Below are 22,278 nucleotides of genomic sequence, written 5' to 3'. Positions count from 1 at the left end.
AATACCTGGGGGTTCCGGTCGTCGACTTCCTCATTGTGATGATGGACGGTAGCGGTGGAGTTGGTGGGAAAGTGTAATGTAGTTGAGGGACTGTATTAATATTTCTAGAGAAATAAAACCCCCCCGCTAGTCAGCTTTCCTTCGCGAGCCTCGACGGGTATGTTCGGATGATGTGAGTTGGGAGTGGTCATGGTGTACTTACGGGGGAATGTGCCAGACGTGTCCACAAAAGAATAAACGATGGCTATCGGGCTGTTGAAGAGTACCGTTGCGAAGTGAAGAGTGTGATGATGTGAATTGAACTGGTGAATAAAAAGGCCTTGGGTACCCGGCGGCTCGATAACTACTTATACTCGATGACAGCTGCCGATGCCTCTCCCAAATGGTCATGCCAACACTTACACCATTGTTCTCACTCGCCGGTGCCTCTACTTTCTTTGTCTCAACATCGGCCGGGCCTGACCCCGAATCAAACTCGGCCATCGGGCTACGCCGCCGGAGTTGGTAGACTGTCTGGGGGGGTCTGATCATAGTTGAATTTGAAAGGGAGTCTAAGTTGGAAGAGAAAGTAGGATATGGCAGCTGTGCTAGGCGATAGGTATTTATAGGTATGTTGGTTGGTACGTACCTGTTTTCCTCAGCATCGTTTATGTTTCTGCTGTGACTTACATCCCCACATTGGGGACCGTAAGCCGCCATACACATGCCTTGGCCGATGCCTTACAGGTCAACTGGCTCACTCATGATCCGTAATCACTAGGTGGTTACGTTCCCTCCTCCAGTACATAATTTCTGACGGCGAAGGTGACTTGCTGTGAGTTCCGTCTTTCGTATGAGGTATGCTTCTAAGTTGCCACCAATTCATGGATCACGTTGCTCAGGCGAACCAGGTTGTTAGCAACGAATTCTTCGGATTACAACTTCTCCATCACTTGATCATCACCCAACTCTGTTTGGCCAACCCCATCGGTGGTTGGGTTGGCGCCTAATCGGCTGGGCCACCGGTCAAACTACAGTCAACACACCTTGAGCCAGCCATCCAAAAGCCGAATCATGAGTATTGAAACGGTAGATTTGAATGCCATGTTGGAAATGCAACTCGTGGATGTCGTTCGGCCATTCAGCGTGTGGTTAACGGCAGGTTGCCGGCTTGGAGCCCCTAATCCGCTCCATCCACAGCTCGCTCTTTCCCTTGAGCTGGTAGTCGACGGCCCTTATCTTCGAAGGCGGTTACCCTACGGCTTATAGGAAGGGGCGACTTCAACGAAGAAGCCGTTTAAGACCGTGTCCCGGTTCCTGGATAGCCCCCTTGCACCGCTAAGCTTTCGTTTACCAGCTCGAATCGTATTACTGTCCTTGTCACTTCCTTACAGTCTCTTCAACTTGATAGCCATCATTTGTTCTCTTTGCGGACACGTCCGACACATCTCCAGTAACTTGCAAGCGACTACCATAGCCACCCCCGATTGTCAGCCAGACCCACAGCTCGCGGAAGACCGCCCTGAGCTGACTCGGCGTTTAGGTTTTCTACACGCTACACTTTACCATCAACCCTCCCATCGGCCGCCATGAGGAAGTCCACGAGCGGAGCCCTTGGAAGCCCCAACCCCAGGACTGCGACGGGACCCGCCGCACACGCGTCTACCAACACAGGATCGCATGGTGGCGGTGGCGGTGGTGGCCCCATCATGAGAGACCTGCTCACCTGCTTCCACTGCAGGAGAGAGGTCGACGCTTCAGTCTACCTGTGCCCTAATGACGACTGCGGTGTCCTGCCCTTCGTGGTGTGCAACTACGTGTACTGCGGTCCGAACGGTCCGCGCCATTTTCCGGAGTGAAGTCGGATATCGGGCATCTCACCCACCCTGGGTGTCGTGAGTGGGTCTTATGGTTGGTTGGGGGTTGGTCGCGGCTGGTTCTGGGCCTTCTCGCTCGTTTGTTGGAGTTGTATGGGGGAAGGGCGTGATGGGTACGTCGGGTTGGACACGGTAGTTTGATGCTGGTCATCAAAATGATAGCGGCCAGAGTTAAGCCTACTTGCGTTTCTATATATTGCTATTCCCTCCTTGTCAACCCTTGATTACTCGAGAATGTCACGGTAGGTGACGAGTCTTGCTGGGAGCTGCCGCAGGAGTCAGTGGCGACTCAGGGGATACAATGGTCAGACGATGCAGAAAGTCGGAAAGCTAGGTACTTAAGGGATAAAGCATTGTCACATTGGCTTTGACACGATGTGTTTGGACACCTCCCCAAGATACGAATGGCATTACAGAGGTATCTTTCGAATTATAGCTTTTATTTCTATTAAACCTCAAAATAACAGCACGCAATCGGTTTGTATTTGGCTATCTTGGTTTTTCTTTTTCCTCTTTTTCTTCCCTTCTTATTTTCCGTCTTCTATTTTTTTCTTTTTTTCTTTTTTTCTTTCCCTGTTTTCTTTCCCCTTTTTTACCGCTTGCCTTTGGTTTAGGGGTAGATATTCAATAATTTACCCTTCAAGAGAACCCAGACTTAGGATAATAAACGCTTAAACAGACCCGTTATCAGAGAGCTTGAGCTCTTTCAGTTCGGACTGCCCGTGATTCATGTTTCCCTGGCAATCCCTGCAACAAGGGGACGAGGGCGTCGAGGGGCTGAGAAGCCAAGACCACCCCAAAGTCTCGGCGGCCCCGGACACACCAAAGACCAGGGAGACGCAGAGGCGAGCCGTTTGGGCGTTTGTGGAATGTCTGACTTTCTGATTCTGGCGTGTTTGGGACCTGGCACTTGTCGGGGTGGATGCCGCTTCCAGACAAGTTGAAGTGCTGGGATTTAAATTAATGGACAGGGGTTATTCAGCCCATCAACGCTAATTGTGCCAAGAGGAGCTAATGCATGGAGTGCCGGGGTTGAAGGGGCTGATCACTGTGACAGTTTGGCAGATTTTGAGATTGTTCACATTCGTTTCATCAATTTCGTGAGAGGCTTGTTGAGAAGTTGAAGATTGGGCCACATGGTTCACTTTAGGAATCTAGACACCCGCTGATCTGAAAGCACTTTTGATTTAGGCAAGAAAAGGTATCATATGCGCTGAGCAGTAGAGAAATATGACCCGGTAGAGACCAAAACCGCCAACCCAAGCATCATCCACCCCACATTAACTGTCTGCGTCTCTTTTTCCCATTATCATTCCTTAACCAAAAACCGATAACCGATAACCTCGAACAAGTCTACTGCTTAGCCCCGGGGAAGGCCATGCCGGCCTGGGCCTGGTAGCCCTGTTGGACGAGTAGCGGCTCGCGGTGGGCAGCCTCCTTGTCGGCCTGGGCGAGCTGGCAGCAGTTGCAGCAGCAGGCGGTGACCATGTCGAAGATGCAGTTGCCCTCGAGGTTGTACTTGGTGCGCATGTCGGCGCGCTGCATGGCCATGGGCACCCACCAGAGGGCGACGCAGGAGGAGGCGCAGAAGAGGAGGCACTGGGACGGGAGTTGTTAGTTGAGGTTGTGATGGGGGGTGAACGACTCGGACTGGATGGGAACGTACAGAAGTGTTGATGGGCTCGTAGCCCTCGAGGTTGGCACCCTTGCGCATGCGGTGGTGGGTGCGGCCAAAGACCACGCACGGGCAGCACCACGACATCAAGCAGGTGTCGACCGGGGCGAAGCAGCCGAAGAAGGAGTTGTACCACGGCTGCGCGGTCGCCGGCGACTTGGAGTTGACGTACTCGCCGGGGCGGGCCAGCACATCGTTGAGACGGGCAGTCCAGTCGGCGATGTCATCGTTGTTGATGGGGCCGGCGGCGGCGGGCTGTTGTTGCTGAGGAGCGGCCATTGTGTTGATTGTTGTGTTTGAAGGTTTGGTTTTAAAGGGGAGAAATCAAGCGGGTTGGCAAAGGCCGGGTATCAATGTTGACTGCTGAGACGGAAAAGGATAAATGAGTGACTTGAAACTGTTGTTTGCTGGATGAGCCGGTGTTGGATGAATGGGATGGCGAGGAGAAGGTGACTGAGGGACGCCATGCTATTTTATATCGGGAGCTCTCCCGGTCCTCGCCCGTCACTCACACCCCATGTGGCTCTCGCTCTGATTTCCTTACCAGAGTTAGACAGGCCATCGCCAAGCGGCAGTCCTTCCCCGTCAGTTCGTGACATGGTGTTTGCCAACTCGGCCATGACTGGCCACGGCCACGACGGTTGTGGGGCGGTGGAGATGAAGAAGACCGTGCCGTCACACTTGGCGAGCTTATCCGAACAGGGCTGAGACGACAGCGACCTGGACCATCCAGTTCAGCCCTGCGGTCTGCCGTGTGGAGTGGGGGCAGGGGAGGGAATCGGGGCAAGTCAACCCGACTCATGCCTTGTCTTACTGGCGGGCTGGATATTTTTGTTCGGTTCCGTTGAGGGTCCGTTATTTTGTTTCTGCACGAGCTAGGGGAATCTGGACTCACACAACGCCTTTCCACCTAAAATCCCCAGAGATAGCCTTCCTCCCCTGCAGGCCCAGTGCCCCCGTCTCGGCCAAGTGCGAGACCTGAACCAACCCCAGCAGCGAACCAGCAGCGAGGCGCCACTCTTTCTGCCCCCCGGATTGGTGGCTTGCATCGGCTGTCCCAGATTAGCATCGCTCATCTTCGAGAAGGTCATGCCGTCTGACGATGCAGAGCCGCTTCGCGCTGCCCTCTTGGGCTGGCGCTTGATGCTTTCGCTCGCATTGCATTCTCCAACCGTCAGGCTTGCCCGTTCCGGATCATCTTGCCAGTGGTATGCCCGTGCTAACCCCGGTTTATCGTGAGGTTGATCGTTTGTTGACGATCTGGGATCTCAACTTGTTTGTGGAGTCCATATCGTGAGTCGGGTCAGCCTTCAAAGCTTCATTTCAGGAGTTCCAGAAATAGATTGATTGGGAATCAAATTTTTGGATTCTTGACCGCTTGATTGCAGGGTAGGTGATTCTCATCTCAATGTTTAGCTTGGAGAAGTCAAGGAGTTGGCCGTTCCTCTTCGTCGCTGGTGATCGATTCCTTTTGGCAAACTGCAGCACCCCCGTGGTGTCAAGATGTCGTTGGTCTGCAATGACCGTCTTCTTGAGGAAGTATCTCTCAACAGCGAAGACCTCTTCTCCGAGTTTGAACATCGCCCCGCTGTATTCAAGGAAGAGACTGAACATTCAGACAAGTGTCACAAAGTCCGGGAGAACAGTCCTTCAACCTTCCTCCTATCGCTCCTCCCAACTGGCCCAACGGACGAAGACGCGCGACCAGACAACAGACTAGAAAATCCTTACGAGAGGGCACAACAATCAGGGAGAAAAAGCAAAAGCTCACCGGCCAGCCCCCTTCGCGAAGGGAGGTGGCCGGCTACGAAACCCCCGGTGGGATTTCTCCGGATATTTAAGGGGCGAGTCCCCTTAAATCTTCGCCCCAGGTATCGCTCGAACCTGCAACCTCTTGGAGGAATTACACAGCGAACAGCGACCCGGGGCGGGAGGACCACCGCCAGTGCCAATTAAGCCACTGCCGCTTGGGCGGTGGTCCTCGTTGAATACTTGCAGGAAAGAACTTCTACATATAGCCCGCTCGCTCGGGGGCGCCACAAGGTAGATTCTGGTCCCCAGCAGGTAGTGAGATCATCAGATCCAAAGCGGTCACTGTTTACTTCAATTGAGTTATCGATCGGAACCAATTTAGTCACTGCCAACTCACTGCCAACTCTCAACTTGAGTTCCTCAACAACTGAGCCAAATTCAATCCATCCTTTTGTTAATATTTATTCAACGGTTCAGGCGGCCAACTTTTTTAACCTTGGCTACCTAATTAATCAAGACAAGCAGTCAAGCAGCGACCACTTTCTCCTGAACCTTCTTGGCATCGCCAGGCGCATCCCCCATCTTGATCCAAGAGCCCGTCAGCGACATCCAGTCGTCTCCGTGGTCCTCCTCCGCCACCATAACCGGCACCCACCCCTCGGCCTCCTCGAGCGAGAAGTCATTCACAAAATCATACTCGTCACCATCCTCCGAATCCGACCCCTCCGTTAGCGCAGCGCTCTCCTCCGCCAACCCTTCCTCCTCCCCAACAACCTCCTCCGCAGCAGCAGCAGAAGAAGAAGAAACCCTCCCCCACCTCGCCCTCCTCCCACCCGCAGCCACCACCCTCACCACATACCCGCCCTCCCCATCCCCCCACGCCCCCTTCCCACCAACATCCCGCATCAAAAACTCCCCCTCCATCTCCACCCCCAACCCCAACCCCATCCCCCCCTCCCCTTCATTCACATCTACATCCACAACCTGCACCCCCCCCAACCTCCTCACCACCCCCCTCCACCCATCACTCGGCAACCCCACCGCGCCATCCCTCGCCAGCGCCACCCCCTCCGCCACCGGATCGTCCAACACCTGCACAAACCCGCTGCCACGGAAGCGCGGCGTCTTGCGCCAGGCGGCGGTGCTCCCGTCGGGGCGTTCGAGGCGCGAGAAGTGCGCGTTGTGGTGGTGCATCATGTTGTTGGGGTTGTGTTTGCGGGCGAGGGCGGGGGTGGGCGGTGTACCCGGGGTGGTGGGGGGGTAGTAGTATTCCTCGTCGTCGGTGTCGGTGGACGGGTCGTCGTAGGGGGTGTAGTGGATGTTGGTGGTGGGGGTGTGGTGGTGGTGGTGGTGGTTGGCGGCGGCGGGGGAGCGGAGCTGGGAGTAGGGGATGTCGGGGATGGTGATGTGGCCTTTGACGAAGCGGACGGTTTTCTTGGGCTTGGGCGGCTGGGCGGCCTTGTCCTTGATGCTGTTGTTGTTGTCGCCGGAGGGGTGGTAGGCGCGGTAGCCGCTGGCGAGCGTCACGCGGGCGATGGTGGATGGGGCGAGGCCGGGCGTGCTGGGCTTGGAGCCGGTGGGGAGAGTGTTGGCGAGAGGCATTGTGGGTGGTGAGGTATAGTGTATGCCGCTCGCGGGGATTATCGAGGTTTCTGTTGGGGTTCTTTTATTGCTTCTCTTGTTGCGTGATGGGTTGGTTTTGTCAGGGTTGGTTGTTGACTGGGTGTAGTGGTCGAATTAGGGGTCCAGATTAAGTATATTATATTAATCAGAGTCCAACCAGGGATGCTCTTGATGTGTAAGTATAAAATAGCTGTCGTGTCTGAAGAGTCGGAGGATTACGAGGCTGGGACAAAGCATTTAAAGATGCCCCTGTGGAGGTGAGCGGATAGCAATGGCTTTTTGCTCCCAGTTTCATTTTGCTTGATTGGCGGGCCGCTTACACCGGCCGCGGCCGTACATCAGCTAAATCGCCGGTTCTTCATACCCCCAATTGCCCAGACGGCCTCCATTGGCCTCTGGTGGTGGCCTCGGTACGGCGCAGCAGACCGGCTTTTGGCCGCCGATCCGAACAATGATCAAGCCAAAGTGGGTTTTCGGACCAGGTCACGTTTGTTCAGGGGCGCATCACGGTTGACGCGCTGATTTTGCATGGAATTCGGTGGTTGAGTTCTAAAATCAAACTGGCCCTAAAGATCACATGGTGATTATTCAGAGCTCCTAATAGGATCCTTTTCTTGAGAACCCGTGACCCTCTCACCCCTAAAATCTTTCTAGCCCCGTAAATACTTGTAAACAGCCAGAGCAAGCAGTGCGTCTCCAATACTCCCGCCTTCTTCGTAGTCGTTGATATCGGGAGCCGGGATGCCGGAGCGGCCAGCCTTGGCCCGCTTGATGTTAGCCTTGATCCTCAACCCCAGGGCGAACCCAATAAGAAGTAGATTCCTCTTGTCATGGCCGCCTTGTCGGGCTCCGTTACCTCCGCTTCGTCGGGCTCCTCGGCAGTAGTAGCCTCCTCGTCCAACCACGAAGGCACCATGACATTGGCGCGCTTCATCCAGTCGAAGCCAGGCCTCCGCTTCTTAGCGCTGAGCTCCTTCAACCTCCGACACTCGGCAATGCGCGCGCTCCTGACCACACAGCCACGGCAGTCCTCGTCGACGTACCGCAGACAATTGCACACCCCGCACAGCACCTGCCTGTGGAAGCGCGCGCGGGCCTCAGCGTCGGCCAGTTGCGGGTGATAGAAACGCCTCAGACACTCCCAGCAGCGCCGGCGCCAGTACTCGCCTTTGGTGAACTTGCGCGCCCGGCCGCCCAGGTGGTACTGCTGCGGCGAGAACTGCTCCTTCTGCCGCACGCGAAAACACCCAAAACACGCGCGCGGCGACCCCTGCGACCAGTCCGACGACTCCAGCCACTCCACGTACCTCAGCCGATGCATGTACATCACAAACTTCCACATCCCATACACATCGCGACACATCCTCACCGGCTCCACCACCCCCCTAAAAAACCGACTCACCCTCCGCAGACTCAACAAATCCCCATACCCCAACCACCCACACACCCCCTCCAACACCTTCTCCCCCCCCTTCCCCCCCATAACCCTCTCCACCACCGCCCCCCCTCCCTCCACCCCTCTCCCCCCAGCCCAACACTCCCCCACCCCACACCTCTCACTCCCCACCCTCGCCACCCCACACCTCCAACACGGATACCACCTCCCCCCCCTCCACCGCACCCCCCTCAAATGCGCGTACCTCCTCCCCCTCACCCCACACTCAAAACAAAACCTCCCTGTCCTCCCCCGCTCATCCCCCCCCCACTTCCCCCTCCTCCCACACCGCTGCGAGTCCCCAAACGCATCCCGGGGAAGGAAGCGGAAGCAGGTGAAGCAGACGAGGCGGGTCAGGTGTTGCGGGAAGTGCTGGTCGGCGTGGTGGTAGAGGGCGATTTTTTCGGAGAGGGGGCGCAGGGTGTCGGGGTTGAGGGAAAGGTGGAGGGTGCGGCAGGTGGAGGGGAGGGTGAGGGCGAGGGTGGCGTAGGGGAGGTGGGTGGTGATGAGGAGGAGGAGTTCGGGGGGGAGGGTGTGGAGGTTGGGGCAGGTGGGGGCTGTGGTGGGGGTTGTGAGGGCCATTGCGGTTGTTGTGAGGGTCATTGCGGTTGTTGTTGGGGCTTCTGTTGTTGCTGTTGAGGTTGCCGTTGGGTATGTGGCTGCTGCTGTAGTTGTTATTGTGGTAGTTGTTGTAGCATCCGGATCGGAGCTGGTGCTAGGGTTGGTATCGGGGGATTCGAGGCTGGCTACCCCGCAGTCGCTCTCGGGCGCCATCGTGGTTGTGGTTTTGTTTGTCAGAGTTGTTGGGCTGGCGTCAGAGCTGGTTTCCCGGCGATGGGTTCCGAGAGCCATGAGGCCTGTTATTGTTGGACCGATAAGAGCCATGTCCGCATAATTGGTTGACGTTGTGATGGTAAATGATGGTGGGCGATGGTGGGCGATGGATTGTTGGGAGTATAAATGTGAATCGGTGATGGAGGGAATCTGTTGCATCATAGTCGAAGTTGTTCAGCCAAGTTCAGATGGAAGTGGTGGAACTGGTTGTTCACCGCACGGCAACTGGCGTGACTACCTTTAAGCAAACGACGCTATTTCCATCCCCTCACTCCACATCCACAAGCTGGGTCTCCCATCGACACAATTCACCAATTGGATCCCGTTTGCAGCACAACAAGCACGGTATGACGGTATGACTGACCACCGACTCGAGTCATCGACCCCGGACTCGTGCATTGAGGACGGCTGCCAAGAGCCACAGCGCCCCAAGGCAAGGGCAGGGATCGGGAGAATCAGCCGAGTCAGCCTCGCAATGCAGGCAACACTGCCAGGACGCAAATCCGAGAAACGCTTTAATTAGTTCTGGGTATCGTTTAAAGGCGAATGACATCCATTCCATTCCATCGCGCTCAAAACATGTCCTTCAAATGCTGATAAACACTCGCATCCTTCTGTCCCACCAACCCCTCCCCCCCTCCCAAACCCCCCGAAATGCCAAGCCCCGGGCTGCCATAGCCCATATCCGCCGTCCCCGGCCCCGGCACGCCGCCGCCGCCGCCAGCAGCCACAGCCGTCCTGCCGGTATAACCCTCATAGATGCGCAGCATCTCGCTCTGCAGCCGCTGGCCGTTGCTCAGGGGGTCGTCGAGCTGCATGGGCTGGGAGGTGCCCGGGGTGGGCGCGGGGGGGCTGGCCACGCTGCGGGTGCGGCCGCGGCTGCTGCCCGGCCGGCTGGGATCGCCGCTGTGGAACAAGCCCGGCACGCCGCTGGGGCTGTAGCCGGAGCTGCCGCTGCTGCTGCCGGCGCCGCTGATGTGCGCGTATGGGGAGGCCGCGGTGGGGAGGCGGGCGGAGCTGTCCCCGAGGCCGAGTTTGGGTGCGTACGCGCGTAGTGACCGGATGGTGCGCCATAGGCGGTGGGAGACCCAGGACCGGGAGGACATTTCTTTGACGAGGTCGAGCGCCATGTAGAACTCGTCGCGGCACATGGCGCTGAATAGAAGGGGCGCGTGGGTCGAGGCGAGGAACAGCACTGCGATGGCCGAGGTGAGGAACTGGTGGTAGAAGACTTGGATGCGGCGGTAGAGGTCGGTTTCGCTGTTGAGGTGCGCGAGGAGGCGGATGGTCTGCTGGGCCAGGTCGACGGCCTTCCGGGCGAGTGGCACGTTCTCGGAAATACTAGTTGCGCTGTGTAGAACGGGGGTGTACAGCCAGATTCGCAGCTGGGACGGTTAGCCAAGGAAATAAGATCAAAACAGACGGCGACATACTTGGTTCAGCCTCAGCCAGGTCCAGACACGCAGCCGCTGGAGGTCGAACGACCCCGAAGGAACCGACGGCTCGCCGTTGTCCAACGGGAGCGTCTGCATCTCTTCGGGCACGCTGTGGTACCACTCCATGATCTCGCGGTCGAGCTCGTCAAAGTCGTGGGGCTTCAGCTCCCGGATGACGGCGGGCTCAAAGTAGTCGACCAGCCGCCAGATCTTGGCACCGAGCCTCGAGTACCCGATCATGGCTATCAGAAACGGATGACCCTCCTAAAGCATGTCAGCAATGCCACCAAAACGGCCACTCTCGGCATCTCCTACCGGGTACGGCAAACTCGGATCAATCTTGTCGTCGTGGCACACAAACGGGAGGCCCGTGCTAAAGCTCCACCGGCGGTCCAGCACGTAGGCCGACCAAAAGGTATGCAGCGCGTTCCGACGCAGCTGCGGGTCGGCAATCTTCTGCAGGCCCTCGCGGCGGTGCAGGCCGAGCTCAAAACACAGCCGCGAGACCTGGCCGATCAGGCGCCAGGCGAGGACCTCGTCGTTGGAAAGGTAGCGGTAGCCGGCGCACAGGGCGAGGAAGGACAGCCGGCTGACGTCGGCGGCCTCGCTGGTGAGCATCTTGTCGACGGTGGGCTGGACGCTGTCGTACAGCCGCACGGCCCGGTCGCTGTTGCCGTGCTCGGCCACCACGAGCGCGCAGCACAGGAGGATCTTGAGCAGTAGCGTCTTGGGGTCCATGACGATCTGCTCCAGGCCGGGCGGGGGCGCCGCGCCGGTCCGTCGCGCCGTGTCGGCCCAGGAGGTGAGGTGCTTGATGTGCTCTTTGACGATGCCGATGGATGTCACGGGGTACATGACGTTGATTTCCTCGCAAAAGACGTCCAGCAGGCGCATCATTTCGTTCTCGTCAAGCTCCCAGATGGGGTCGACGGCGCCCTGTGAGGGGACATCGGGGAACACGGGGGGTAGCGAGGGGGACGCGTGGGGCGTCGAATCTGGCTGTGTCCCGCTGTCCTCGTTGCTGTCCCCGTTGCCGTCCGCTACGCCGGAATAGCCCATCTTATGCAGGGTATTCTTGGCGACGCCGACGGTGAAAGCGAGGCTGGTGGGCCCGTTGAAGTAAGAGGGAACTCGGAAGGGGAGGGCAGGCCGCTGGTAAGTGCTGGACGAGGCCGAGGGAGAGGGCGTGGCAGCGGCCGAGGGGAGGGGGAGCACGCGTTCCTGCAAAGGAGCGAGGCGCGCCGTCTCCTGGCGCAGCGAGTTCATGGAATTGAAGAGGGTGTCGACGTGGTCCTGCAGCTGTCTGATCTGATCGGCCATCTGCCTGAACTCATCCGAGTCCTTGAAGTTGGAACAGCAGTTGGGAGCATAGAGGCATTGCAGATTGAGGTGGCCGCATCGTTGGCAGGGCGTCTGGCCGTTGCACTTGATCTTGCGGCGTTTGCACTCGTTACTGTGACAGGGTGAAAAGGCAAAGTCAGGAACTCCAATCTCTGCTGAGTGTCTCTCAGGGTTCGCAAGCGAGATGCGTGGGTTGGATGAGTGGGTGCTTCTGCTGCCGCTGCTTGGTATGCACCAACATGCGGGTAACCGTCGCACCAGGGGGAGGGGGCTAGGGACCTCGAAAGCTTAAAAACTCACCATGCAATCGATATGTACTACGGGGAGGGAGCAGCGACAAAGCCCGACGGTTAGCCAAGCGAACAGCGAACAACAACCAACAACCACCACATCCTCATCCACCACAACCACAACCACAACAACGACAGCGACAATAATAAGAAACAGGCTTACTCGATTTCTTTTGCTTCTCTGCTGCCGAGTTGGGCCATCATCATCCTCCTCGGCCCTCCTCTTCGCATTGGCACTGCTGCCGGCGGCATGGGCATCGAGCGGTGACTGGGGGTGGTGGTGCTGAGGTGCGGAATTGTCTCCGGGGGCGGAAAAGGGCGATTGATGACTGTTGGAGCGATGTGGACCAACATCATGCGGCGACACGACCTGTTGGGCTGCTTCCGGACCCTGCGGAGCCGCTGTCGTCTCCAGGAACGAGCGCAAATCGCTGACCTGGGTTTCGAGCTGATCCATTGACACAGACCGTCATTACCTTTGTAGTGGCTCAGTGTGCGCAAATGTGCCGCTCCTCTCCCAGAAGCCAGAATCACCCGCTGAACAGGAGTTCGGGTTTTCCGCACTTGCCGAGAACCGCGCCGTGGGCCGACAGGAAGAACGCGCCCATCGGCTCAAGGGCGCTGTCCCACAAGCCTAGCCCCTGGAGTGGAGAGACACGTGATGCCGCTGGTTTTGCTCCTTTCATCTTCTTGGATGATGCACGGGTCATCATCAAGCCCGTCTGGCCTTTCACGATTCTTGGCAGAAATTCGAGATTGGAGTGGGCTGTGTTTGAACGGAAAGGGAGTGTGCACTCAGTGCATGCACTGCGCTGCACTGCAGCAATGAGTGCCACCATTATTTGCTTCTTAGAGTTATTTATTGTGTAACTTTCTGGCATCAGACCCGGAAATAATGAAACACCCAATAACGGGGTCAATTCCTGGGCTGTTTACTGCAAAGCGCTGTAAATCCGGCCCCGACACTCCCCAAAGCCAACCCTGGCACCCTCCTCCCCACAAAACCCACGCAGCGTAACGGTGTCCCCATCCTTGAGAAACGTTCTTGCATCCATCCCGGCCAGCAGGACGTCCTTCTTGCCGTTCTCGGTCATCTCCAGCAAGCTGCCGCGCTCGTTGACCCCGCCGGGCCCGCTGATGGTACCGGACCCGAGCAGATCGCCGGCGCGCATGGGGCAGCCGCCGAGCGTGTGATGCGCTAGCATCTGCGGGAACGACCAGATCAGGTTCTTGGAGCTGGTGCGCCCGATGGTGGTGGTGTCGCCCTCGGCGGCTGGTAAACGGTGTTAGTCGCTGACAATTGAACAAGACCGGAAAAAAACGAAGAAAAAAAAGAAACCAAAGAAAAAAAAGAAGAAAGAAAAGAGAAAAACACTCACTCATCAAATCCACCTCCAACGCAATATCAAACACCCCCTCCGCCCTCCCCTCCCTCAAATACCCCAACACCTCCGGCCTCCCCTCCACCTGCACCCCCCTCGTACGAAACGGCTCCAACGCATCCGCCAGCACCACCCACGGACTAACCGTACTCGCAAAATTCTTGCCATTGAACGGGCCCAGCGGCACATACTCCCACGTCTGCACATCGCGCGCGCTCCAATCATTCAGCAGCACATACCCAAAGATATACTCCTCCGCCTCATCCACCCCAATCCCCCTTCCCATCTCATTCCCCCGCCCCAGGAAACACCCCAGCTCCAACTCAATATCCAGTTTGCGCGACGGGCCCGTGACGGGCTGCGGCTGCTGCTCGCCAGCCTGGGGCGGTTGGAGGAGGATCTGCCCCGTGGGCCGGTGGATGGGGGTGCCCGAGACGACGATGCTAGACGCGCGGCCGTGGTAGCCGACGGGCAGGTGCAGGTAGTTGGGCTGGAGGGCGTGGGCGGGGCCGCGGAACATGGCGCCGACGGCGAAGGCGTGGTGGTAGCCCGCGTAGAAGTCGGTGTAGTCGCCGATGGCCATGGGGAGGTGCGTGCGGATGGTGGATTGCGGGAGGAGGGCGCGGGCGCGGAGCGGGGGGTTGTCGCGGAGCAGGGAGGGGTGCGTGGTGGTGGTGGAGAGGAGGTTTTGGAGGGCGCTGCGCACTTGGCGGTGGATGGGCCGGCCTAGCGAGGCGAAGGTGTTGAGTGTGGGTTGGGAGAAGGCTGAGGCGAGGCCGGGGATGTTGGGGGAGAGCTGGGATAGGAGGTCTGGGGCGGTGGAGAGGACCTTGAGGTCGAGGGCGTATGAGCCGATGGCTATGGCGGCGTGCGGCGCGGGGTCATCGGGGGTTGAGATGATGCCGAAGGGGATGTTGGCCAGTGAGAAGTCGCTGGCCGGGTCGATGTCTGGCACCCATGAGCTTTCCATCTTGAATTGGTATGTTGGTTTAGATGATGTGTGTGATTCCGCACCCTGATGTATTCGGGAGGGTTGTTGATGTTGTGATATTTTATGTATGTCTGCCGTTGACACGGAGCCTCCGCGGGGCAGCCCGATGCAAGCCGAAGCTCCACTTATCCCGTGCCGCACCGTTCCGCGCTGTCGGAGCCGAGGGGTGGGTTCTTGACTCGGTATCCACCTGGTCTCGGGCGGTTGGACGGGGTATGAAGTAGTGTGCGGCCGGCCAGGTGTAGAGGGATATACAACACACGAGCTTCAATTTCAAGGACAGGCTTCCACCCACATGCCGGAGCAGGCAAGAATACCATCCACCAAAGATGGGGGAGGCCTTGACCCGCTTGAGTGCCACCGAGTTCCCAAGGTGGAATCCCCTGCTCTCCACTTATAGACAAAAAATTAATTAACACGCCTCGCCTCCAGCACGACTTTCTCATAATCGTTATGGCCTCACCAACGACGACAGCTTCTAGAACAAAAAGCAATAAGCCCGGCGTGGGGTATAGTGGGCCTCACCACACCATTGGGGCCAACCGGGTTTGTCCCTGGAGCGCCAAGGGCATCGAGATGAGCGCCACTATCTCGGGATCCTAACGAGATGAGTCCCTCTCGTCGTCACTCCTGTCCCTCCTTTTGTTCCCATTTCACCGTACAAGTCTACGATCAACACTCAATTCCTCCCCCAATCCCACCACAACCACCACCCACCACCCACCATGGCAGCAACCAACTCAGCCATCTTCGCCCTCCCACCAAACCGCCACCGCCGCCCCGCACGCCGCCTCACCCGGCGAGCGCACATCCAACCAGCCACCATCTTCCACCCCCAGGACCCCTCCCTCTCCCCCGAAGCCCACTTCCCGCTGCAAACCGTCTCCGGCCCCGACCGCGCCCCCTTCCCCCGCTTCATCAACCGCTTCGACAGCCGCGAGATGCTGCTCGTCGTCGACGGCTCCTGCGTCAACAACGGCCGCCACGCCAACCACCACACCGACCCCTCCGCCGGCTGGGCCTTTCTCTTCAAGGGCCCCGCCGCGCCCGGGATAGCATCATCCTCCTCCTACCCCCCCAACAACGACCCGCTCTCCACCCCCCCAGGGCAAATCGCCCTCCCCCTCGAGCGGCACGGCCCCTCCGGGCTGCGCGCCGAGCACACCTCGAACCGCGCCAAGCTGCGGGCCGTGATCGGGGCGCTGCAGTTCCGGGCGTGGGGGGGCGAGGGGTGGCGGCGCGTGGTGGTGCTGACCGATCTGGAGTATGTGGTCTGGGGGGCTACGTGCTGGCTGCCGCGGTGGGTGGCGAGGCGGTAACGGAAGCCGGTTGGTGGGGGGAGGGGTAATGGGGGTGGTGGTGGTGGTGGTGGTGGGAGGGGGGTGTATGGGAATCGGGATTTGTGGGAGGCGTTGCAGGGGCGGGTGGAGGAGTTGAGGGCGGGGGGGTGTGAGGTGGCGTTTTGGTTGGTTGGGAGGGGGGATGGCCAGGTGTCGGCTGGGGGTGGAGGGGAGGGGGAGGGGATGAGGGCGGTGGTGAAGGAGGCGGCGAGGAGGGCGGCGAGGGGGTATGAGGGTAAGGAGCCGGAGAGGTTTACTGAGGTTTATGGGTTTATGGTGTGAGTGGTGGCTTTGGTGGCGGGGCTGGGGTATGCCAGGCTGTGTTTGTTCTGTTCTGTCTTGCATTTCTGTACTTAACTATGGGGAGGGGGCGCGCCTATCTTGCGTCAACCGTTCTGGGCGGAATCACCTGGTAACCCACCGAGTTCGGGGGTTGTTTTGTTGACGAAGGGATAGCCGGCCTAGTAAGAACAAAAATCCTGTTACTACATGTACTCGATTTATCTGTCGTTAGGTAATTTAAAGTGCCAGTTAGTTCTAGGATATCCGTCACTGCTGATGCCATATATTGCCGTCGACATCTGCTGCCAATAGGTACATAGGTATATCTTGCCAAGGCCGAGTCAAAAACCCGAGGAGGAAGATGCATTGTCGCTACTCGTCCCGCAGGATGCGTGTTGCTGGGTGCGTCTGGAATTTGAAGTTACAGTAAAATGAGGCAAAGAGTACCCAAGTTTACAATTCCATCCCCGGGCATTTGTTGGTTTGCACGCTTCACTGTCAAGGGACCGGGGAAATCAGAAAGTTTTGCGGCTTGTGGAAGGAGGCTCGTGGAAAGACCAAACCAGTGAGAAATCGGGAGAGCTCGCTGACAGATTTGGCCAATCATGATTCCCAGCAAAGCGCCAGCATCAATCGGGCATCGTCGCATCGAAGGGTCGCATCGAGGGTGCGGCTGGGGTGCCTGAGGGAAATGAGAATCCCAAATCCCCAAAAGCTCAAACCCAGGATCCGAACGCTCTCCGTGCGCCGGCGTGATGCCATCTCAAACCCGGCGCCAACACTTAACTACCTAGCTGAAGGTGCAACAAAATGACCAAAGACTGGAGTCGCCCGGTCTTCCGCCTACGCAAAATCCCAAATGGCATCTCTAACCCCGCCGAGGCTGCCCAGCTTCTCAGCGGCGCGTTGGCCATACCAGTCAAGAGCATCACCATCTTCTCACTCGCTGAGACGTCGAACAGATACGAAGTACCACCATCCAAGGTCGCAACCCTCCAGCTAACAAGCGTGCCGTCGTGCATCTCCAAAGCCCCCAATGACGACGAATGGGAGGTCCTCATCCCCGAGGGCTCCCATAATGATGTCCTACTTCTTGACACTCATTTCCGGGTGATGACGGCGCTTGGAGACGTTGAGCCTGCAAAACATCGGGCAGAGTGAGTGAAACCCCGCTTCTAGTCTCTTTCCCGGCCGTTGCTCTGTCACGGCTCTGACCTCTCCGAGTCTCCAGTTGCATCGCCATTTCTGGTCTAGCAAGTCATCCCTTCGGGTCCTGGCAGCCCCATGGCCCCGACAAGTCTTTCATGTGGATCAGAGATGTTATCCCAAAATCCGTCCCTGGTGTTCGAACTGTTATCTACGGCTATGATTCTAAGTTGGTGGGGAGCAATTCATTCCAGTCCATTAGTGACATGGCCCGAACGTTGACCCTACAACTCAAGGCCGCGGGATGGAGTTCGCCATCCTCCAAGCCTACAATTTTTCTCGCCCACAGCCTTGGAGGTTTGGTGCTCAAGGAGGCTATTGTCCAAATGGCGGATCGAGAGAAATCTGTCGCAACCATTCTGGATAACGTTTTGGGCGCCATTATGTTTGGAGTTCCTAGCTTGGGCATGGAGCAATCCCATCTCCTGGCTATGGTAGAAGGGCGGCCGACTGAGCCCTTGGTCCAAGACCTGTCCCGCGATGGAGATAGCAACTACCTAGTCCGGCTAAACGAACGATTTGAAAGTCTAGCCTTCCTTAGCACAGCTCGAATTATGTGGGCGTACGAGACCGAGCGGACCCCAACTACTGTTGTAGGTGTACTTGAGGGTATTTCTATCAGTTTGCTTGCCCTAATTCGTTATAGCAGCTTAAAGACGGCTCCTGGTCTCGTAACGGTCCATCCGAGGTCTTGGTGAGTCGGGATTCCGCGACATGTCGGCACTCTCGCAATAACAAATCAGCGACAATCCCAATTAATCAAAATCATTCCAACATGGTCAAGTTCTCTCGGGGCGACGCCACCATAGGAACGATTATAACCTCGATCAAAGAAATTTGTTCCCCCAGCAACCTACTCCAGCGTTCCGACATGAATGCCGGTGTTTTTGTGGAATTTCCTGAAGGCGAGGCGGTCGTGGATGATACCTCCCAAGATATTGCGCCTCCAGATCTACCCTGTGAAGAAACACTTAAGATATTGGGCAAGGTGATTAATGGGCTTGATGGTACGTCCAAGTTCCTTTGACCCAAACACTTTCCAGCCACATTTGCTTCTAAAAGCAGCATGGGAATAATACGCCACCCGGTTCCCGCTAATATTTTCATCGACAGATTTGCACAACTCATTACACTCCCCCGAGCTGGACTTTCGTATCGATCAAATTGAGGACCCATTTACGGATACTTTTCAATTTGTCTTTGAGCTTGATGAATTCTCTCGTTGGCTGCGAACAGGGTCCGACCTGTTTTGGATCCATGGGAAGCCAGGCTCTGGAAAGTCAACGTTGATGAAGTACATTTTCCACAACAAGGCAACCTGGGAGCTCCTTCACAATTGGCGAACGGGTTCCCTCGAAGTGACGGCAGCCTTCTTCTTTCATTACCGTGGGACTACGATTCAGAAGTCTTTCGAAGGCGTCCTAAGGAGCCTCATAACCCAAATTCTCAGCCCGCACCGTGTCGCCTACGAGAGCCAGCACAGGCCTACCTGGCAGAAGTACGAGTCTATCAAAAGCCAACAAAAGAGGATTACAGCGAAGTATAAAGTACGCAAGAAGGAACAATCGGATACCATGCAGAAAATCTCTAGGCAGAGGGAGCATCTCGGACAAAATCGGGATCCTGAATCGGAGTATCAGTTGCGCCAGTTCGAGCAGCAAGAGCCAAAACTGAAATCCAAGCTTCACCAGATCGAACAAGAGCGGAAACAAGAGCTGCAACAATCCACAGACACGATTGCATTGCTTGCCGCAGATTTTGAACAACACAGCACCAGCCCGCTAACCATGTTCTTGGAAACAATGGTTTCTGACACCTCCAAGACTGGGCACTGGTCTATATCAACGCTCGAAAGTCTCCTTCGCCGCCTACTGGAGCAGAAAGTGACAAAAATGGATCTCGTACTCTTCTTTGATGCTTTAGACGAGTTTGACGGCAATCTTGATCTCATCAGTCGCTTCCTTAAAGACCTCGCCCGCCCCCCAGCAACCAAGTCCATGACGCGGGTAAAAGTCTTGTTCTCAAGTCGGCCCTGGAAACAACTCAAGGATCACTTTTCCGAATACCCCGGCTTTGCTTTGCAGGACCACACAAAGTCGGATATTGAGAGATATGCAGCGGGAAGAGTGGCAAACTCTCCCATTTCCGGCCACTCTCTTGCCCTGGTTCTTCCTTTTGTTATCGCCAAAGCCGACGGGGTGTTCCTGTGGGTCAGGCTTGCCCTGACTATTCTGATCGAACAAGCTTCGTCCCATCGGGGTCAGATTTCGGCAGACGCGCTAAAAGCAAAGCTTCTGACACTGCCAGCCGATTTGTTCGAGTTTTACGAGCTAATCATCGAACGAATCAGCAAATCCAGCCGAAGACAAACATATGCCCTTCTTGAATTGCTCATCCGCCATAATGGTCCTCCACTTAGCGCAGTTCAACTCAGAGACGCTGTTCTCGTCTCCGAATGTCCTACCTACGATGAAGCCAGGCGTGTGCTCGAGGCTAGTTCCCATCGATCATCGCTCTCTGGGATTGAAAGCTACCTTCAGCAGGCGAACAACGACATCTACTCTTGGGGAGGAGGGCTGGTTGAGATCAAGAAGCACGGCCCCAGCGAGGCAACAGAAAATAAGACCGTCTATCGGCCCCAGCTCATGCACCAAACCGTTCTCGAGTTTGCCATGGGGCTTTCGTTCAAGGAGACTGTGGTTGGTGACTTGACCCGTATCATCAGCGAGAATGGCCATTCCTTCCACCTGAAGTACTGGTGTACTCAAACACAATGGGCTATAAACAACAAACACTCGACAATCCGGATGCTTGACTCCCCGATTTGGGGATTAATAATACCCATTGAAAGAGCCTACCACGGCGACATGGACGAAAAGGACGAGGAAGCCCTAGGATACCTGAACTATCACGCGAAGCAATCAGAGTTGACGACAGGGCAAAGCCATTTTGAATTTTTCTACAGGATGCCACTGCCAATAAAAAAGGACGAGTATGAGGATACGAACAGTACCGCGAGTCAGAGATATGACAGCGAATTTGTGTTCCTCGTCGCTTCGTGTGGCTTGAGCCTCTGTCTACGGGATTGGATCGCGAGTAAGCCAGGGGAGTTGGAGAGGCTGGTGATACCAATAAGAACACACTTTTTCATCGATCGTGGTCTCCGAAGACCGATCCCGCCCTACCCTCTTCTCAGCTCTCTTGTCTTTGCCCCCTCACAGGGAGAATTCGGCGCGGGGGATCTGACCACGATCAAACTACTGCTTGAGAATGGCTATACGCCAAAGAGAGAACCCCAATTCTTTCACCGGCTCATGAAAGAGACATGGGTCGGAATATGTCAAGACAGCCAAAAGTTCATCCGCGACGAAGCCCTACACGATATTATTCGCCTCGCTCTTGCTTATGGGGCAAATCCAAGCGACTTGGTTTCCGATATCTCCCCATATGATGCCCCTCCCATACATATCGCGCCGCCACAACTCGTTGAGGACTTGATCCTCCACGGCGCGAAGCCAAACACGACCGACCGCGAACAATGCACCCCGCTGGATTGGGCCATCCGGCTTCCCGATAATTTCATTTACATGCCTAAGGAATGGAATTTAAAGGGGAGATATGACACATGCAACATTTTGCTCCGTCACGGTGGGACCTGCAACCAGGGAGAACGAAGATTCACCCGGCGAGAAGTGAAGAACCTGTTGGAAAAATTTGAGGAAGAGGGATATGATGTCGAGTTTCTCACAGCGCGCTTGTCAGAAATGCCCGGCCTCGCAGGCTTGCGAGAATATGGGAAACCAAGGGCGCAATTCGGGAAAGAGCTGCAAAGCACATTGAAACCGACTCAACCAAGTATCGATGAGACAGAAGAGGCGGTTCAAACACTCGGCGGGGCAAGGCGGAAGAAGTCGAGTCGACGGAGGAAAAGGTTTCCTTTTTGTCTTTGTTGATCTGGTGATATTATAGGAGTAGCGTTGAATGCTCATGGTTCAAGCTTAGTGCTGGATCTATGGCTAGGCTAATGAAGTTGGATATCGAGGGGAAGACCCTAGGGCTTTGTTTGTGCTATGGGCGGTGTTGGGCTGCCATATGGGAGCAGGCAAGCCTAGAAAATGCGATGAATCTAAGGAGTAGTGGCAGATCTCCGATTTCGACGCGTTGTCCTTTCGAGACTGGGGATCTAGTTGCACATCTCCACATACATTGCACTTGTAAGCTAGAAGGCTCAAGCTCAAACCGGTATCAGAGAGAGACGCCGATTTCCGGGCACGAGGATTTCGAGTGGCGACAACGACAAAAAATAGGACCATGGCAAGCATGGCTGCAGGCCCGACAATATTGCAGTGAGCGGGCCTCGGTCTGCACCACAGTGAGCCCCGGTGGGCCGACTGCAGTGGAACTGTGGAAGGATGCACAACTGAGGACTAGCGCTGTGGCTCGCTCGGCGGCTGTCGTATTCCGCCGGCGAAACATGGAGGAATGGAGGATGGATGCAATGGAACATGCAGACAGAAAAAAACAATGACCCACTGCCCCGCTGTCGGTCCCCGGCTGTCACGCGCCTTCCAGGAAACAAAACTCACCAACAATCTGAGTTATCAGATCTTTTTCTGTGCTCCCTGTGCTGGATTTTCGTGAGGGGTAGCTTCGGTGCTGGAAGAATACCCCAAGTCCCTGCTGATTCGGCCCGTTTTGGAAAAGAGCTCCTTATCAGATGGATCTGATTAGATCTATTGGTTTGCGGCAGGGGCGTTCGGGCCTGGGCGTGGCGGGCATCGGACTCGGCCGCCCCTTCTTGGGATTTCCGCCGGCAGTGGTCGCACGTCAATTGG

At 56.5% G+C, this 22,278-nt stretch overlaps 7 protein-coding genes across 7 annotated transcripts; 2 read left to right on the top strand and 5 right to left on the bottom strand.

Annotated features, from left to right (window-relative positions):
• Window positions 1-2,946: 2,946 nt before the first annotated feature.
• F5144DRAFT_384747 (PLAC8 family-domain-containing protein) lies at window positions 2,947-3,924 on the bottom strand. The gene is made up of 2 exons (XM_066784650.1): window positions 3,523-3,924; window positions 2,947-3,455 (listed from the first exon to the last, which is right to left on the bottom strand). The coding sequence occupies exons 1-2, from the start codon at window positions 3,808-3,810 to the stop codon at window positions 3,210-3,212; spliced, it is 534 nt and encodes a 177-aa protein (XP_066638715.1). The 5' UTR covers window positions 3,811-3,924; the 3' UTR covers window positions 2,947-3,209.
• Window positions 3,925-5,808: 1,884 nt separating this feature from the next.
• F5144DRAFT_498570 (uncharacterized protein) lies at window positions 5,809-6,885 on the bottom strand (the record flags this gene model as incomplete). Its single annotated transcript, XM_066786276.1, has 2 exons — window positions 5,809-6,057; window positions 6,703-6,885. 2 exons carry the CDS (start codon window positions 6,883-6,885, stop codon window positions 5,809-5,811), a joined length of 432 nt encoding a protein of 143 aa, XP_066638714.1.
• A 547-nt stretch (window positions 6,886-7,432) lies between these two features.
• On the bottom strand, window positions 7,433-8,380 carry F5144DRAFT_585584 (uncharacterized protein). The gene has a single exon (XM_066789702.1). The coding sequence runs from the start codon at window positions 8,267-8,269 to the stop codon at window positions 7,694-7,696; it is 576 nt and encodes a 191-aa protein (XP_066638713.1). The 5' UTR covers window positions 8,270-8,380; the 3' UTR covers window positions 7,433-7,693.
• Window positions 8,381-9,542: 1,162 nt separating this feature from the next.
• F5144DRAFT_384673 (uncharacterized protein) lies at window positions 9,543-12,269 on the bottom strand. Its single transcript, XM_066784649.1, has 3 exons — window positions 10,927-12,269; window positions 10,609-10,875; window positions 9,543-10,560 (listed from the first exon to the last, which is right to left on the bottom strand). The coding sequence occupies exons 1-3, from the start codon at window positions 11,929-11,931 to the stop codon at window positions 9,748-9,750; spliced, it is 2,085 nt and encodes a 694-aa protein (XP_066638712.1). The 5' UTR covers window positions 11,932-12,269; the 3' UTR covers window positions 9,543-9,747.
• A 770-nt stretch (window positions 12,270-13,039) lies between these two features.
• Window positions 13,040-14,683, bottom strand: F5144DRAFT_384665 (uncharacterized protein). The gene is made up of 2 exons (XM_066784648.1): window positions 13,622-14,683; window positions 13,040-13,515 (listed from the first exon to the last, which is right to left on the bottom strand). The coding sequence occupies exons 1-2, from the start codon at window positions 14,592-14,594 to the stop codon at window positions 13,175-13,177; spliced, it is 1,314 nt and encodes a 437-aa protein (XP_066638711.1). The 5' UTR covers window positions 14,595-14,683; the 3' UTR covers window positions 13,040-13,174.
• Window positions 14,684-15,340: 657 nt separating this feature from the next.
• Window positions 15,341-16,237, top strand: F5144DRAFT_499031 (uncharacterized protein; the record flags this gene model as incomplete). The annotated part of the gene is made up of 2 exons (XM_066786304.1): window positions 15,341-15,930; window positions 15,958-16,237. The coding sequence occupies 2 exons, from the start codon at window positions 15,341-15,343 to the stop codon at window positions 16,235-16,237; spliced, it is 870 nt and encodes a 289-aa protein (XP_066638710.1).
• Window positions 16,238-16,863: 626 nt separating this feature from the next.
• F5144DRAFT_541013 (uncharacterized protein) lies at window positions 16,864-21,396 on the top strand (the record flags this gene model as incomplete). Its single annotated transcript, XM_066787154.1, has 5 exons — window positions 16,864-17,394; window positions 17,469-18,036; window positions 18,090-18,450; window positions 18,557-20,126; window positions 20,514-21,396. Exons 1-5 carry the CDS (start codon window positions 17,048-17,050, stop codon window positions 21,394-21,396), a joined length of 3,729 nt encoding a protein of 1,242 aa, XP_066638709.1. The 5' UTR covers window positions 16,864-17,047.
• Window positions 21,397-22,278: the final 882 nt, after the last annotated feature.

This window comes from Chaetomium tenue, assembly GCF_020726465.1.
Source record: "Chaetomium tenue strain MPI-SDFR-AT-0079 chromosome Unknown F5144scaffold_7, whole genome shotgun sequence".
NCBI classification, from domain to species: domain Eukaryota; kingdom Fungi; phylum Ascomycota; class Sordariomycetes; order Sordariales; family Chaetomiaceae; genus Chaetomium; species Chaetomium tenue.
This window is presented reverse-complemented; position numbering and strand designations above follow the sequence as displayed.